The sequence below is a fragment of the Camelina sativa genome, chromosome 11, assembly GCF_030686135.1.
Source record: "Camelina sativa cultivar CO46 ecotype springtype chromosome 11, ASM3068613v1".
Lineage (NCBI taxonomy): Eukaryota > Viridiplantae > Streptophyta > Magnoliopsida > Brassicales > Brassicaceae > Camelina > Camelina sativa.
In genome coordinates, this window is record NC_141890.1 from 3,769,933 (window position 1) to 3,787,047 (window position 17,115).

The 17,115-nt window shown below is 35.2% G+C and overlaps 4 protein-coding genes across 5 annotated transcripts; 1 reads left to right on the forward strand and 3 right to left on the reverse strand.

Moving 5' to 3' along the window:
• Positions 1–5: 5 nt before the first annotated feature.
• Positions 6–1,662, reverse strand: LOC104721527 (glutamyl-tRNA(Gln) amidotransferase subunit C, chloroplastic/mitochondrial). The gene is made up of 6 exons (XM_010439529.3): positions 1,323–1,662; positions 1,199–1,239; positions 1,055–1,110; positions 582–633; positions 390–473; positions 6–284 (listed from the first exon to the last, which is right to left on the reverse strand). Exons 1-5 carry the CDS (start codon positions 1,563–1,565, stop codon positions 398–400), a joined length of 468 nt encoding a protein of 155 aa, XP_010437831.1. The 5' UTR covers positions 1,566–1,662; the 3' UTR covers positions 6–284; positions 390–397.
• Positions 1,659–5,959, reverse strand: LOC104721529 (nuclear pore complex protein NUP85). The gene is made up of 18 exons (XM_010439531.3): positions 5,406–5,959; positions 5,132–5,234; positions 4,890–5,000; positions 4,719–4,802; positions 4,546–4,617; positions 4,397–4,453; positions 4,185–4,304; positions 3,903–4,103; positions 3,677–3,787; positions 3,548–3,585; positions 3,305–3,461; positions 3,091–3,192; positions 2,927–2,983; positions 2,695–2,841; positions 2,524–2,594; positions 2,348–2,435; positions 2,206–2,262; positions 1,659–2,114 (listed from the first exon to the last, which is right to left on the reverse strand). The coding sequence occupies exons 1-18, from the start codon at positions 5,777–5,779 to the stop codon at positions 1,917–1,919; spliced, it is 2,148 nt and encodes a 715-aa protein (XP_010437833.2). The 5' UTR covers positions 5,780–5,959; the 3' UTR covers positions 1,659–1,916.
• A 121-nt stretch (positions 5,960–6,080) lies between these two features.
• On the forward strand, positions 6,081–8,435 carry LOC104721530 (uncharacterized). Of its 2 annotated transcripts, none has more exons than XM_010439532.3 (8): positions 6,081–6,225; positions 6,702–6,902; positions 7,239–7,299; positions 7,391–7,427; positions 7,517–7,594; positions 7,719–7,791; positions 7,999–8,038; positions 8,132–8,435. In XM_010439532.3, exons 1-8 carry the CDS (start codon positions 6,181–6,183, stop codon positions 8,179–8,181), a joined length of 585 nt encoding a protein of 194 aa, XP_010437834.1. In that variant the 5' UTR covers positions 6,081–6,180; the 3' UTR covers positions 8,182–8,435. The 2 variants fall into 2 exon arrangements, 1 of the variants encoding a protein (XP_010437834.1); XR_757036.3 differs by having other exon boundaries at positions 6,096–6,225; positions 7,517–7,602.
• A 1,929-nt stretch (positions 8,436–10,364) lies between these two features.
• LOC104721531 (GATA transcription factor 9-like) lies at positions 10,365–11,856 on the reverse strand. Its single transcript, XM_010439534.3, has 2 exons — positions 11,382–11,856; positions 10,365–11,234 (listed from the first exon to the last, which is right to left on the reverse strand). Exons 1-2 carry the CDS (start codon positions 11,607–11,609, stop codon positions 10,542–10,544), a joined length of 921 nt encoding a protein of 306 aa, XP_010437836.1. The 5' UTR covers positions 11,610–11,856; the 3' UTR covers positions 10,365–10,541.
• Positions 11,857–17,115: the final 5,259 nt, after the last annotated feature.

Here is a 17,115-nt window from a genome sequence, read left to right on the forward strand (position 1 = left end):
AGCACTTTTGAAAGTAGGAATGTTATAAACATGAACGTTGTAGAGCAATAGTTCAGTCCGATTTCATAACCGATCGGGCTAAAACACACAGGATTCAAAATAGGTCGGGATCAAAACGCAAAACTGATTTGAGTTTAGCTCTACATGCATACAAGGTTGTGGTGAATTGTGAACAAAATGTTGTAGAGCAATAGCCTACGTGCCAAAACAATTTTGACGCAATTTTGTTCTCAACAAGAACCGGATCTGAGAATGAATCTCTCCAGCCAAACAACTCCAAGAAGCTGCACATGAAAGAACATACACCACAAAAAAAAATCAATGCACAATCTTCTTTCCATTAAGGAGATTTTATCTTAACAAATAAGCTTTAGATCATAAGAAGGTACCTGAAGAGTCACTCTTTGTTAAGTATTTTAGGGACTTTTAAATATGCTTCCTCAAAGCTTGGAATGGAAGCTCTTATACTGTCCCTGTTTGAGGAATAACAAAACACTCAATAGTTTAGTAGATGGCTTTCATCTTAAAACTGGAATCATTCTATTATTACCAGATGGGAGAAAACGGTATAAAGAGCAAACCTGTTCTCAAATGTTTCAGGAGAATCTTCTCGCAAATTTCCACCATCCATATCTAGCGGATATTAAAATAGGCAGATTATTTTCCGGCAACCAATCGGAACAATATTGATAACTAGACATCTTGATACAGTAAATCCATATATGCCTACTAAGATTTAACCAAGAGAATGTGTTAAGACTACAAAGATTTTGCACCTAATACCAATCAGCTTTAGCTTGAAAAGATCTGTTACATGAGTCTACTTGAACCAGAAACAGACTCATGATTTGCCGCCATTTACGAGATGGACGCAACAAATCTAACTTACAACTAAATTTGCCATTGAAACTCACAAAATGATTCTTCTTCTGGTTCTTTTTTCAAAAGTTCCACTCTTTACATTGATGTTTCATAGACGCAGACGAACAAAAGCACATAAAATTTCAACACAAGACAACCAAAAGAAGAAAGTTGAGAAAAGTATGATTCTGACCTGCTCTGATCGCTGGTTCCACACTGTTAACATCAACTTGTTGAAGCTGGCCAAACCTGCATTTTTCACCAATCATTTAATCAACAACATAATCGTGGAAGCCTATTAGAGACGAGGGTTTAGGGTTTGGTTAATAATACTAACCAGTCAATGACTCGACGAATTTTAGTTTCACATTCCTCTATCTGAACAAAACAATAGAAGAGGAACAAATGTGAGAGAACTCAATTCCACAAAGAAGGAGAGAGAGAGAGTAATAAAATGGTACCTCGGCCGGAGTTAGAGAGATTCGAGCTGTCTCTGCCAGACGGGAAACGTCAGGCGGCGGAAGAACGGAGGAATCCTTGTCAGACGAGTAACTTCGAGCTATTCTGTGGATTTTTCTATTGTGTCTTTGGAAATTGAGACTTGAAAAAGAAGACACTGAAGATTGGATTTTGATCCTGCTCGATGAGATGAAGCAGCGATTCGGAGTCGCAGATATAACGGCAAGCAAAGCTCTCGTTGCCATTGCTTAACTTTGAATAAACCTTTCTCTCCTCAACTCCGCTGGGCTCTGGATAGAAGATTAACAAAATATATTGCTAAAGCTGTGTCGTTTCAATGGACTAACTAAACCGGTTTTAACCGGTACACTTACAAAATTGATTTTTGTTTTATCAGACTTCATCAAGATGACATTACTGTACGTGGATTTGTTATAATACAAACTCAATTTTTTTTTAGTTTAAACTGTATTAATCGAAACAAAATAAAAATGTGACGATCGAAAAATACAGAGTTAATGTCGTCGTACAAACTACAAACCCAGACACACGAATACATATTGAGCTCAGAATTTATTCAGCCTCAAACCGCCGCGCTAACATTCTTCAAGAAAAGCACGTCCAAGATTGGTTGCTAGAGCAACTCTCACAGAACCCACAGCTTGAGCTGACAAATCAGTTTCTATGAAGCCTGGTCTTAACCTTGCAATTGATATCTCTTGTAATTTGTTCAGCATCAGGTTCGTCTGTGTTACATTCAACAGCGACCGTTCTGGCCAATTCAACAGCTTCAACTGCACAAACAAAATCTCTTTTAGTTGCGCATTTTCTCTTAGTTGGATAATCAAAGAAAAGAAAAGAAAAACAAAGATATGGTTTCTTTACTGAATCATGCAGAAGAGGAAGCCAGAATCGTTGAGGAGTAGAAGGGCTCTTCATTAGCTGCAGTCATTCAATTCAAATGGCATTAATTTCCAATAACTCAGAGGCGAAAAAAATGAGCTAAGAGAGATGTTGTACTACACACCGATACAAGTCTCTCCACGGCTTCATGAGCTGCATCTATACTTTTTCCATCATGGACTAGCTTCAGTGATCTCTTGAAATCTCTATACCTGGAATGTATGGAAATTAATAATGCTGCGGCAGAGTTTTACCAAAAAAAACAAGTCAGTTGCAAAGAGAGTGAGAGATGATTATTACTTGTGAAGAAAATCGAGACCACCAGAGATCTTCGATTCCGAGCCCAGCAACTCGATCAGGCCTTCCCATTGCTGCATGTATGAAATGTAACAATGTCATCAAGTGCACAGATAGAACCGACAGTGATGTTATAAACTGAATTCGCTTTGAGTATGGCTTATAGAAATATACCTTGAGACTTTCATCAGACAATGACTTTCCAACAGAATCAAACAGCTGTTGAGCAATCACGCTGAGACAATGTTCGTCCTGGGCTTGTTGGAGCCAAAATATACCAGACCCTTTCCTCCCATGTTTCCAGTGATGCACTCCAGAAATCTGAACACCGCAACTTTTTTTCAGAAGATATCCTTTTTTGAGACTAGAGAACACATGTGTAGAAAAGTGCCTAATTTATCAATACCTTCATAAGTTTAGAGCTGACATTATTGAGTTCATATAGACGGCAAATTTCTAGGCTCTGCAACAAGAAAACATAAGTACCAGATGAAGGCTTCTGACAAGATCAAAGAATTTTAACGACAAAAGAGAACTAGAAATTGATGTAACAGATGCAATAAACAAAACCTTAATAAGCAACTGATTTTCTTGAACAGGCTGCCTGTAGAATAACAACTCTAATAAAGCTAATCCCTGTTTCTCGCACGATGCTAGATAAATAGGAGCTATCTGCAAAATTTCAAACAGAAGAAGGAAGAGTTTAATATAACAAGAAGTGATATAAGAAAGGTACCGATTCGATTACAGGAAAGGTACTTCATAAGTCATAAAAGAATTGTACCTGCCAAGTCAAAGCATGAGAAGAAAGAACTTGAGCATAAACGAGTCTATGGAGCTCTTCCATATTGATTCCACCCAACTTTCGCTGCTCCTCATGTACAAGAACTTCACCTTCATCGCTTCCAGCTGTCAATAATTCCATGGCATGTGCAACCATCCTAACAACAAGAATAGTCTCGTCCTGATTCTTATAGATAACATACTCAACAAAGTTACTGACACTAAACAAAGACCGCCTGCCTACCAGGAGCCAAACTCTTTGGAACACTCTGCCAGAACAACCTGCAGTATTTTAATACACCATGCTGGATTAGAAAGTGGCGAAGAGCTGAAACAGTTGCACCTCTGACTGATTTTAAGATGTACAACTGACCTCAGTATTTTCTCCGAGAATTCCAATAAGCAGTCTTAGAAGCTTATGGGAAGTGTTAACTGGCTTTGACTGAATACATTTTACGGCTAGGTTATGCATGCCATCTAATCCCTGCAATGCAAAATGGCATTGATTGAATTTTCAAGTTTCCTATTTAATAATAGAGATCGAATAAAAATACACAGCTCAAATTTAAATAGACAAACAGCAGGTAAAGCATATTCACCTTTGTGAATGGCCTGAGATATAGAAGATGTGAAACAAAAAGCTCCACCCAATTACATGTCGCAGCTGTGAGGCAATCAGCATTTCCTATCATGATCCTCAACATATTTCTCAAGCCCTCACGGGTCTGATGGTGAGCACATTGAACCCAGAAGGCACTGCACTCTAGTTTAGTTATCTGGGACTGCCATCTTTCTCGTGTCTGGCAAAAATGGTAAGATGAGTCTAGACACATCATAAAATACACTAAAAAGAGTTAGGATAATACACCTTTCTAGCATACCTTCATAAAGTCAGGCTTTGCTGCAAAGCATTCACCAAACTTCCCATCTTCTAGGTTTGGACGCATTCGTGGCATTTTTGAAACGAGGACAGCAACGGCTTCTACCAGACCATTTTCTGTCTACTTCATTAAGTTTGTATTACATTATGAATAGCACGTATCTAGTCACTCAATATGACATAAATCTCAAACATGAACTACTTAATTCTAACCTCACGATTTCCCAGCTGGTCTAGTTGATAAGAACCATGTAAGTGTAACAACTTCACCTGAAAATAAGTATAGATAGAACACTTCTCATATTGCAAAACTTTAAAGATCAAATTACAAAGAACCTTCAATCGCAAAAAAATGTACTAACCACTATTTCTAGCCAACCAACTGATAGCGCAGATGCCATCACATCCCAGTATCTTGGATCATCCTCGATGGTCTGCAAAGGCACATAAGCGCATAAAGAAATTCAGTCCTTCAATCACTTCTCATATGAGAAAACTACCAGATCTTGTATTGACTTCTTAGAGAGGACCAAACCTGTAAGCCAACAAGTTCCTTCTGAAAATCCTGGAGTTTCGAATAGACTGTTGGATGTGAGCTTGAAAGGAGTATATCGTAGTCCTGCCATGATATTAACGATAGGTTAAAAAACACTAGTAGAAGTTCAAATTAAAGATAGGTTAAATATTGGGGGAAGAAACTAATTACAGATAGCCAATCAACGAGCCGTTCTGGCAACCAAGACAGACATGTCTTATCTGCATATAATAACTCCATCAACTCCCACGCAGCCTTTATAGAAGTTGGTTCCTCAGCATCCTGCATATGTATGTAAATGGGAAAATCCATTAACAAAGTTCCCACTCTCAAAGCTATACTCACTCGCGGAAGAGTTCAATTGTTATAAGAAAGAAAAGCTTAATTACAATGCCAAACCAGAAAGACCTTACCTTTATAACTGATCTTGGGTCTTCAATCAGAGGAGCAGGGGAAGATATTGTATTACTAAGGAGAGATTTTATATCTTTGCTGTATTCCATTACGTATTCCCACCTAGTACCATTATGACAAATCCAGTATGCTCAAACAAACGTTACAAGTCTAATCATAAAAGTGAAATTTCAATTGAAAAAACTATGATAGTGTAATCATTCAGATGCAACGATAAGCCTTGAACGAGCAAAATCTGATAATTTGAGAATTAGGAACTCAGAGTGTCCTCACCACGCAGTCTGGTACAGAGTAGGACTCATATCCATCCTAGACAAACTCGAAATTGAGTTTCTCCTGCTCTGCAAAAGCGCGAACGGTGAAACCGATCCATAAGCGATCCTTCGCCGCTGTGCGTCACTGATTTCGCCATCCTCGCCGTTAAGACTCACGTTTACGACCTTACCACCACCTTCTCCCTCATCATCGCGTAACTCCGGATTCGTTAAAACCGTGACGCGTAGGTTGTTTCCGCAGCCCCAGGAGATGGAAAGCCTATGAACCGGAGACTTGAGGCCGTAGCTTAAAGGATACAGCACCGGAGCTTTTTCCTTCGTCGAAAACGGAACCAATTCTCCGCCGCCGGATTCTGAAGTCATACCCGGCATTTCGGAGCTCCGATTGTAGTAATGGCCGTTAGGGTTTTAGATTGGGGTTTTCAGCTTTCAGGAGGGAGATGAAGAACTGAAAACTGAACTGACCAGAAAGAAAAAAAAAAGGGACGACGGTAAAACGCACCGTCTGGTAGAGGGTACATAAGTTTGTAGTAATTACATTAGTAGCTATATACTTTTAAAAGTTATCTAATTTGACCATATATGTTAGCAGAATGTACATTTAGCTAGCGAAACAACCCGTCGTTTTATAATTAGATATATGAACACCCTGACGTTTTACGTTTACAAATCCTGCTCTTATCTCTCTTCTTCATCATGGTCATGGTCTTAGATTATTCAGGCCTTATAGCTTTGTTCCTCTGTCGCCGAGGGAGAATCTCCAGAAGCGTACCATGTGGCCTTCGTCTCGAAACTCTTCTTCGCAGCCTCAAGCTATGGTATTGATTTCGCCTTATTCAGTCTTTTTTGTTGATTATTTATTCTTTATTTTTGTCAAATTGAGACACTCTGATAAAAAAACTAACGAATGGAATCAGTTGGTGAGTGGTGATGACTGATTTAGGAAACAGATAACAAGTTCTGAATTAGAATGTTCTTTTGAGCTTTTTCTTTTTCTTTTTAATCAGATGATAAGTTCAGTTTAGCTCAAAGAGTAAAGAGTAAAAGGCTGATTCTTTTTATATATTTTACTTTGCTATAAGTGCATTAGTGTTTTGGCTTCGTATTGTAGAAGTGATTATAGTTCTTATATGTATGTCCATGATTGATTGGCAAATAAAGTAGTGAGATTTTTGATGTAACTGTGAATGGTTTGCTTCTCTTGAAGTATTCTTGTATCTCTTAAACCAGTTTTCTTGTTGGATATTTGAAAATGTATTTTCATTGGTTTTTTTCTTCTGATGAATATGATCAGAGACAAGAGAAGAAGTCGATAACTGGGAGTTTCAGGGCAGAGAATCTCATACCAGGGGTTGTGATAGGATTCATCATAGGTATGATATTGGATTTGTCACAGCAAGTGAGATCCCCTGTGAAAAGGAGCAGGCTTTTATCCAGCAAGGTCCAGAAGCAGAGTTCTGTACCAGGCAATGGCAGTGACAAAGAGCTTAAAATGGTTAGTCTATCATCTAGTGTAACCATAGTCGCTTGTCTTTTGGCCCTAGAATTTATTGGTTTGGACTTTCGAGCAAATTATCATCACTTAAGTCCTTAGATAAGTTTGACAAAAAAAAAAAAAAAAAAAAAAAAGTCCTTAGATACAAAACCTAGTGATGATACAAGCTGATTTCTATTTGAAACCCATCAAACGACAGACATTTGAGTTTCATATAGGAGATTTGCATAATTTATACAAGGATGGTGATAAGAAGATAATGATGCCAGATTTCTAGATTATTAGAAGTTAAAGTTAGAACATTTTTTGTAACTAATTTGAGCTTTCTGATCACAGGTTTTGGTAGTAAGGCAAGACTTAAAGATGAGAACAGGAAAAATTGCATCACAGTGTGCCCGTAAGTGTCCTAGAAAATGAATTTGAGGTTTGAACACTGACATTTTTGTTTTGTCCTGAAAGTAAAATGACTTACTTTCTAATATTTTCAGATGCTGCCACCGGCATGTATGCAGAGTTGATGCAGAGGTATCTTTTTCTGTATTGAGTTGTTTACTTGGTAAAGAGTGTATCTTTCCAAAGTTTATGTTTTATAATTATATACGTAATTCTTTCAGTGACCGATACCTACTGAGGCGATGGGAGGAAAATGGGCAACCGAAGATAGTCGTTAGTTGTAAAAACCAGCAAGAAATGTAAGCAGGTGAAATTCTTGGGGGAAACAGACAAAATGCACATCAAGAAATATGATTACTTTACTTATGTTAATAATTTGTCTTGTATAGATTTGAAAGGTACGTTATTTTTTTGTGCTCTCAGGAATAAGATCACAGAGGCGGCTGAGAGCGTTGGCCTCCCGACTTTTGTTGTAGCTGATGCTGGAAAAACAGAGGTAAGTATAAGAATCTTAGTTTTCTACTCTCCCGTATTTGATTAGTTATTGAGAGCATAGTCCAAGCGTAAAGTGTCTACTAATCAAACACGAGAAGAGTGTTGGGAAGAGTGTTCTTGAGTTGGAACTTTTGTTGGAATTTCTCTCGGTAGTGACTAGTGAGAAGCTAACAAGATTTACTAGAAACTAAAACTTGGATTTTTACAGGTTGCGGCTGGATCAAGAACGGTTCTTGCAGTTGGACCGGGTAGAGACAATATTTTCTTTAAACTTCTATATCTAGCTAGAGAGGAACAACAGATGGTGTTCCTCACCATGTTCATTACTTTTGCTTGTGCAGGACCAAAGGAGTTGGTTGATTCCATAACCGGTAGGCTGGCTTTACTCTGATTCGGAGCTTTTTGTTGGCGTACTTCCTTTTTGGGATTGTTATGTCTCCAGGATTGAAGTTAATTCAGGCAAGGCAGTGTTGTTGTGTAATGATTAAACAAGGTACATGTTTGATTTGTTGTCGGTTAATTCAGATGTAGTATTTCTTCTTCCGGTTACAGTATTTAGAGTTGAATTCATGTAAATTTCTCAATAACGTTCTGACACTTGACAAGTTTTTACCCTTTGTAATATTAGGGGATTGTCTTCCAAAACCAAGGTTACAAGTTGTAACTTACAACCAGAATTTGTTAGTCAAAATTAGGGAAACATTGTTATAACTAATAAAGGAAACATTCTCATATATTACTCGTCTTTTGAAAGCAAAAATATCGTCATTTCATTTATTTCCTACTTTATTCATGTTGTTCTCTCTATCGTCATTTCAAACATAAATCTATATTTTCCTTTTACTGATGTACAATGATTTTAAAGAGAATCTAACCCTGTACCAACATGTTCTGAGTCTTCTGACTCTCATCATTTTAAAAGCTTCCGGACACTAGTAGAAAACGTACTGTGACACTTTCTCACGTCGTACTACCATAATAAATTTCTAGTACGTACGTGTCTGAGTGCTTTTGCTAGAAATGATTCTAATTAGTGTTTTTACTAAATTTTATTTCATTTGTATGTGTGTAGCGTATATGTCCTCTTCTCGTGTTTTAAGTTTTCTGTTCTTTCTTTTCTCCTTTTTATTCTTCTTTTATATTAGTATACATTATACATACTGGTTACTTTGGAGTGGATTTTGCTTTTGATACTTTATTTTCTTAGTTTCTTTGAGTGACGTTGAAGTCTTCCCCAAAGTACAGAACGCTACGTTGGACCGTTATGATTCCACATTATTTATATAAAAATATCTATATGCACCACATGGCATACAGTATACGCAACATACTCACATGACTCCATATTTTTTATATATGTGTGCTTTTACGTATTCGTTTCTTCCCTTTATGGATATGATATTAAACAACATAAAGAACCACGTATAATTTTAATACACAAATAACCAAATGCTATGTATCTAACAGTTATGTTTGGATCCTAGTTAACAAATAATTAAAAGAGAGTGAGAGAAATTTCGAAAGAGTTTCGGTATTAGATCATGCTACTTACACTGGAATGCATATATAGGCTTTTGACCTTTTGTAAATGAGTTTTAAGCTTACCATTTGGTAAATTTGCAGATCAAAGTGTAAAGTTCAATTGAGTGATAAGAATTTGTTTGCGGATAGATAAAAGTAAACTTGATAATAATGTTGGCTTAAACAACACAAAATTATATACATTTGGACATTAGATACTAGTATACTACAAGTACAGTCCGTGGACCTTTACCTCTATCTATCGAAGATGAGATATTTAATTTAATGTTAGTTAAGAAGAGGACCATTTATAGATATATAAAATATATAATACTCCATACATCATAAATCTCGCCCACTTGCGGGTTAGGTTTGCATGAGAATGCATGTGACGAGCACCTCAATCTATGCTCCATTTTCCTTTATTTATTTATAAATTAATAACTTATATATGACTTTTGTGCTGTGCAAATTTTTATTATCCCTTTTAATATAGTAAATATATTTTCTTTAATTTTTGGTAAAATAATATGTTTCAGAGTAATATTAAAGCATCAGATTTTCTCGAATATTGTCAGAATGTAAAACGTGAAAGAAGTTAAAAATTCGGCGAATAGTTAGTTTAATAAACTACAATAACTCATCTGTCAAAATGAACGAGCATCCACCTTGGATCCCGGTGTTTTGGGTGAATGCGAATACTACTTAAATCTAGACACAATACAAAGTACACACTAATCCTCATCTAGATATTGATAAACAATTAACCTGATACTCAGTTTAGTGAAATAGTACGTTATTTTATTTCACTAATATCATGTATTGTAAGCTACTCTGAATTTTGATTTCAATACGATGGCAACCAACTTAATCTCTCTATCACACACACACACACACTCGACATTTTTATATACATTTTGGGAGGGTTCTAGTTGGTTCAATTATTAATCAGACAGATACTTACATCATGATTAATTAACTCGTATCTACCCTGTTCCCTACATCTCTATTTAATAACCTTTCTAATTTAAATTTCAAGAAGCAGAAGACCAATACAAAAGCTAGCTATCAAATATATCAGTAGTAGTAGTAGTCTGCAGAAAACGAAAAAAACAATTAAGATGTTAAAGAGGAAATTAAAACAAATAAAAAAAACTGAAAAAAATAATAATGCTAAAAGACGAAAAAGAACAAATTATTGCGAAATTTATCCACGTGGAAATAGGAAAGTTAGATTAAGTGTCTAAAACCAGAAGCCACGTGGTTATGGATTAAGAAATCTTCACCGTTGGATCTGATATCCATCATTAGATTCTCACACCTAAGCTGACTCAGCATATGCTCGTCTCTCATCTCCTTCTGTCGCCGGAGCTCCATCACTTTCCGGTGAGAGTTCGAGTGCCTAGCCATCACGAACGTAGGGCTCGAAGCCGGTCTGTACTCCGGCACGAGCCTCCCTGACTTGTACCTTACTCCGCACGCGTTGCAAAGCGTCTTCGGACCCATCGGTCCCGTCCTCCACTGCGGCGTCTTCTCCGTCGCGCAGTGCAGACACCTTCGACCTCCTCCGCAGTCTACGTCCATTTCTACTGCCATGTCTTGCTCATTCACTCTCCGCTGCTTCTTCTTGGGACTGGATTCGTCGGAGTCGGCTAAGGATAAAAGGCGGGAAGCCCACGTGGAAGCTGCAGAGCGTGATCTCTTGCTCCTCGCTTTGGCAGGAACCGCGACGTTTGACTCATCAGTGTCGATGAACTGATCGAAATCGGGTTCTGGTTCGGGTTTGATTAGGTGGGTCTGGGTCGACCCGATGGTTTGAGGGTTTTTTAAACCGGACAGTAAGTGAAGCTTGTCTTGGTCTTCTTCTGAGAATGTTTCTTCCACAATATTTGATAACCATTCTAGCTCAGCTAAATCTTCACTCTGATTATGTAATAATTAAATAGAAGAAGCAAGGAAATGTTATTAGTTGAGAAATATATGTGCATATAGTCACACCAAATATATATTACTTGTTCATATTATATAAAAATGAGATTTTTATTGGGGTGGATTGGTAAAAAATAGTACCGGAATATAGAGGTCGTGGGAAAAGCCAGTGCTGTCGGTGAAAACGGAGGAGGAGGAGTTGGAGCTGTCGGCGAGAGTGACGGTGGAGACGGAAGAAGAATCAGGAAGAAGGGTGTCAAAACCGTCATCAGTTTGGCCGTCGTCGTTAGAAAAGTCAAGGAGGTCGTCGACGACGAAAGAGTCAGGGTTACCGGCGACGAGGAAGAGCTCCGAAGCTAGCCGTTCCATTAGGGGCAAGAACAGAGGAGGTTAAAGGTGTAAAATAAATGTAAAGAGGGAAGAGAGTTTTGGGGGGTGTGTGTGAGCGAAGAATGAAGCGGAGAGAGAGAAGGAAGGGTCTATTTTTGGGGTTGTGTAAAGGAGAGTGATGTTAGAGAAAGTTATGGTTCATGTGAGAGATGAGAACGAGACAGAGGACTGCTAAAACAGAGGAACTTTGACTATTAAGAAGAGTTGCTCTTTTTTTATATTAAATGATTTACTAAAATTACACAACCGACGATATATATCTTGAGCGACATTTGCTTAAAAACAAGGGGAGGTGAATCCCAATATTACATTTTTTTTTTAACTATTTTCACTTCTTTTTTGGTCAAGCTCTTGAATTCTGTATACAATTATTTTTTTTATCTTGAATTTAGATAAACTTGTAATCTTGAGTCTATGGTCTTTACGTAAAATCAAAGATAAAGAAAAATTAGCTTATGTACAACTTCGATACTATGAATCTAATACGACTCTGATCAATGGCTTGTTGAATTTCGGATACAATTTGTAGTTACGTAAACAAAGAAATAGTGAATATATATGAAGACGATGAATACAAAAGAATTATAATCAGCTTGTTAGGAATCCTTATATTGGAATTTAAGTATAATACACACAATTACAACTTTTTAGTCAATTGATCATAAGTTCATAACTCCCAAATTTTTTGAATGTAGTGGTGGTACGTAACATCAACATCACAACTTTGCTGTTTCTAACAAGTTCATATGGAGATGCAATATTATATCTTACTTGAGTTCGATCGAGTCCTACTATTTTCAAAATGATAGCCCAATGGACCTATTCATATTACTCGAAAATAGAAAATATAGTCTTACATCAAAGCCCGAGTCATTTAGTAAAAACAAATTAAAACAGAAGCCCATTCCAAAGTAAAGAAGTAAAAAAACCACTCGCAACTGATTTGATAGTAATCTAATTTTTTTTTTAACCAATATTGTTTGTTTCAAGTGGTTCAGACCAACAGCTTTGTGCAAAATTGTGTTATAAGTTTAATGTTTCTGTCATCAATTTTTGAAATAGTAAAATGATACATATTTATAGAGACAATAATGTACCCATTTTCTATTTTTAATCATCTTTTAATTGTTTATTTATTTTGCTGTAAACGAAAAATAAAGATCTTAGAAATGATAAATTATTTGTAATTTTTTTATTGGTTCATTCGCTAAGTAAAAAAATATATATAAATAAGTGTGCAAAATACAGATATTCCCTTTTAAGCAAAATCTGCTAAAAAATACTACTTACTACATTACTGTATTAAAGAAAGAAATCCCCACCCCACCCCACTTTGGTAAAGAAGAGATTTGGTTAGGCATAAAAGTGCGGCCGCCGAATATTCTCCACAAAAACTTTCTTAAATTATCGATTAAACAAATTAAAGAAATACGGAATTACACCACACAATCAGTAATCACATCTCATACAAAATAAAGAAATAAGAATGTAGTACTGGGCCGTGGTGGCCCGTTTAGCCTCGAACGGAGCTTCAAAAAGAAGAGGTCCCACCCACCACTAAATTGTCGGCCCACGCTGGCTCTCTATTTCTTTGTGCGCCTTTTTTTTTTTCTTGCCTTGGCGTGGTTTGTTCACTTTCTTTTACAAAAACTTTCTGTTTCTGTTATTTGTTTTCGCCACACTTATTTTACTTGACTGCTACTAGTACTAATATATATATATATATATATTTTAATTTCTTATCTTAAGTTTCACGGCTTCTAGTATATTTTTAAAGAAATAAAACCATTGTGTTTGTTTTATTCAGTGTGTGTGTGTGATCTGGACTCTGGACGTTTTACTACTTTAACTAATGATAGGATAAGTTAAGGTTGAAGGATAACAATATAATTGTAGTGCATAACAAGTAGATTATTAGTTAGAATAAGCAAAACAAATCTGCTTAGTACGTCGGTGGGACGAACGAAATAAATAATGTAGATTACACACAGACCACTAATAAAAATGGTATATAGTCATAGTTTTATCAAGTTTAGCTAATTGTTTCAAATACTAAACCATATATAAAATAGATATCTGATCGAGAGATCCAACGAACGACTATGAGAATTTGTCGATCAACTTGAACTTACCTCATATAGAATATGAAAATTGAATAATCCAGTTACGGTGACGGAGAGCAAACGGACGGCACGATTGTCGAAAGGAATATTGTCTGGAGCCAGTTTTTTTGTTTTTGTTTTATTAACAGCTTATTAACGCCGAAATAAGAGACACGTGTACTGTTCTCACGCGCTCGTGTTCTTCCTGAAGGTAACATACATTCCTCGTTTTTACATTTGGATTAGATATTTTTTTTTCTTATCTTTCATTAATAACGAGGACATGTATTTTTCAATCTCGTATTTTATTCAATAATACGACATTTTAAGTTTTTTTTTTGCTTCTCATAAACTGTCAATCTTATACGACTCATGGTTCTAATAAATTAGGTTTAGAACCTGTTGACGATCGAAGTAAGTTTTCAGATATTTGGATGTTTCGATGCATTAGAATTTAATATATTTAAGACACGTGAAGTGATCGACTAGTATGACATGAATTCTAGTCTATGATAAAGTTTAACTGGTCGGTCGAACGATCATCAATAGTATGTGTTAATCAATAGTGAACTTGTATGTGTTAATCAATAGTGAACTTGAATAGTTTTTTTTTTTTTTTTTTTTTTTTTTTTTTGAACTATCACATATCTGTCCATCACTTATTCCCTAAATTTTTTCTCTAAATGTTTATAGTTATCTAATTTCTTTAATTACTATCTAGTGCTACTATTTTTACGCAATTATAATTGCAAGGAGAGGATGTGAAAGAGTGTTAGTTTTAAGAAACGAGATTTGCATCGTACGTAAAGATGTAAACGATATGTTTATTAAAAAAAAAAAAAAGAGATGTAAACGATATGCAAAACATATGTTAATAACAATTTCGAATGAATGTGGAAAAATAATATAACACGTTAAAAAAATTAAATAGTAGAAATTGTAAATCATACAATTAAATTAACTAGTCTTGAATCTTGATATATAAGTAATTCACTTTTATCTAACCTTGGATTCGTTAAAGCAAAAACCCACCATACATGGTCTGCCATTATTACCGTCTTTATCAAGTTTATTTACCTTATTTTTTCCCGTCAACTATCGAAACAACATGGTTTAAATTGTTTTTTATTAAAAAATAAAATCAAATATTTCTTACGAAAATTTAAGAACATTACAATAAAAAGTGAAAGTATATGGTAGTTGTGAGGTGACTTAGCATTGACCTGACAAAAATTAAATCAGGTGGGAGGATGCATTGACTCTTTGCCTTAATGTTGAAAACAAAATGATACCAACAAAACAAAAGTTGATTTCCTTTTTTTTTTTTTTTTTTCTGTGTGGGGTTAATCCTTTCAATTTACTCATCCTTTCGATAAATTTTGTTTTAATCTTCCCCCACCCAAAAAAGTTACATTCTGTTTACTTATCATTCTTATTTTCACCTTTTTTTTAACTTACTCCTCCTTTTTTATTTTATTTTATTTTAATGTTCACAATCCAAAAAAATTTCTACAGCAAGTGATTATCTAGATCAATCAGAGAGTGATTTCACATTTGGTAGAGTACTCTTCTACAGCGAAGTTTTATTCAACTGAACATTTGAGTTTACGTAAATAAAAAAATAGTTAAAGCTGAAAATTTGCTTTCTCGAACTTACTAGTTAGTAGTTACTATAATGGATGAGACAAGGGTAGCTAGACTTTAGATCATTCGTATGTTACGATATTGAAGTAGATTTTAGGTTGACGTGTAGGTGTAAAACTCCTTCGCCTGCCATAGGTTTCATGGTCATCGTTATAATAAAGAAATAGAGATCAAAATAATAAATCGGAAAAATACGTCCACTGAATTAGTGGAAGCTTTGGACTTTGCTTGCTTTATACTCTTATGCATACACTTCATTATCAGAGGGTCCACTATCAATTTTTTTCTATAAGCTTTAAAGAAAGGTGTTTTTTGAAATTATACATTCTTAATCATACTAATTGCTTAGAAATTATATATATTGAGACACATGTATATATATATGTCCGTTGTGCTTTATAGAAAGCTAACGGTCCTTTGGCACCGTTGACATATAATCACATGCCAATCGAAGATTTTAAAAAGTCCCTTATTAGAGAAATTATGATGAGTGACAACTAAGTTATGTGCTTTATTCCAATATTGGATGCACAGCTCATACTAATACTTTAGGAGATCTAGAAATGAAAAGTATTAGTGTTTCAAACTAATTAATCAAATCATAAAATTAACTGATTATATAAGAAACCATTCTTTTCACCCTTTTCACACATATATATATATATAGTTTTGCCTTTTTTTTTAACTGAAAACATACATGAACTGCAGTTGAACATTTGTTGATACAGTGAATAGTAGAAAATACTATCATATATAAGATCTCTTACATTTTTGTGTATGTCAACTATTATATTTTGAGTTCTCTACTGTTATATCAGATAACAGTACATATCCACAAAATTTGGAATCGAATTTGGAACCGAATATGTGAATAATGAGTAATGTATGGAAATCGTGCATGGGTTTGAATATAGTGTGCTTATCACAGGGGACAATGTAGATTTTTTTTGCATGCATGTCTCATCTGGTTCTAAATATTTCATTATATATATCCCGACTATGACAATGATCATAGTATGTAAAATTTCTAAGTTTATATCAGGAATGATGATTGACGATAATGATGATGGCTACATGGGATTTTATCTGCGTTACAAGAAATCAAGGACGCATGCAACTTTTTCATCATTCTGTCCTTTCTTCAACTACCATTTGAATTTTCATTTATTATAAGGTATTTTGTTTTTCAATTATTTATCCTCCTTGTCCCGAAATTATTTCAAGAAATGGAATTGGGTCTTGTACTTCTTAAATATATATGCTTATATGTTATTTTTATATTACAGTGGGGCGAAACAAATGTGTTAATAGTAAAACGGCCTACAACTATACGGAATTGTAAATCGATTTTGCAATGTTATAGATTTGTATATCATGTTTATGTATATTAATAAATGGGCTATTGTGGATAGTAAGATTTGTTAGTCGTCCTTAGACATTTAAGAAATCTTCCAAGTCTAAGTCATCTAAGTGTCGATTAGTTGTAGGACATGCGTTTATATACTGGTTAAAACGATATTTAGGCAACCGATAAAGCTAGTTAATTAAGCCTATTATCCGGTTGAATTTTCATCGACCAATCGATTTTATTGATTCATTCAAAATAACAACGTTTTGATGATTTCAGTCATGTAGATGAATAACCATACTATGTTTTGATTTTTGAAGCTTGGTAAAAGTTGGTAAAACTTTTTAATAGATGTGTTAATATAGGTTTAAAAGTAAGAAAAAGTTAAACC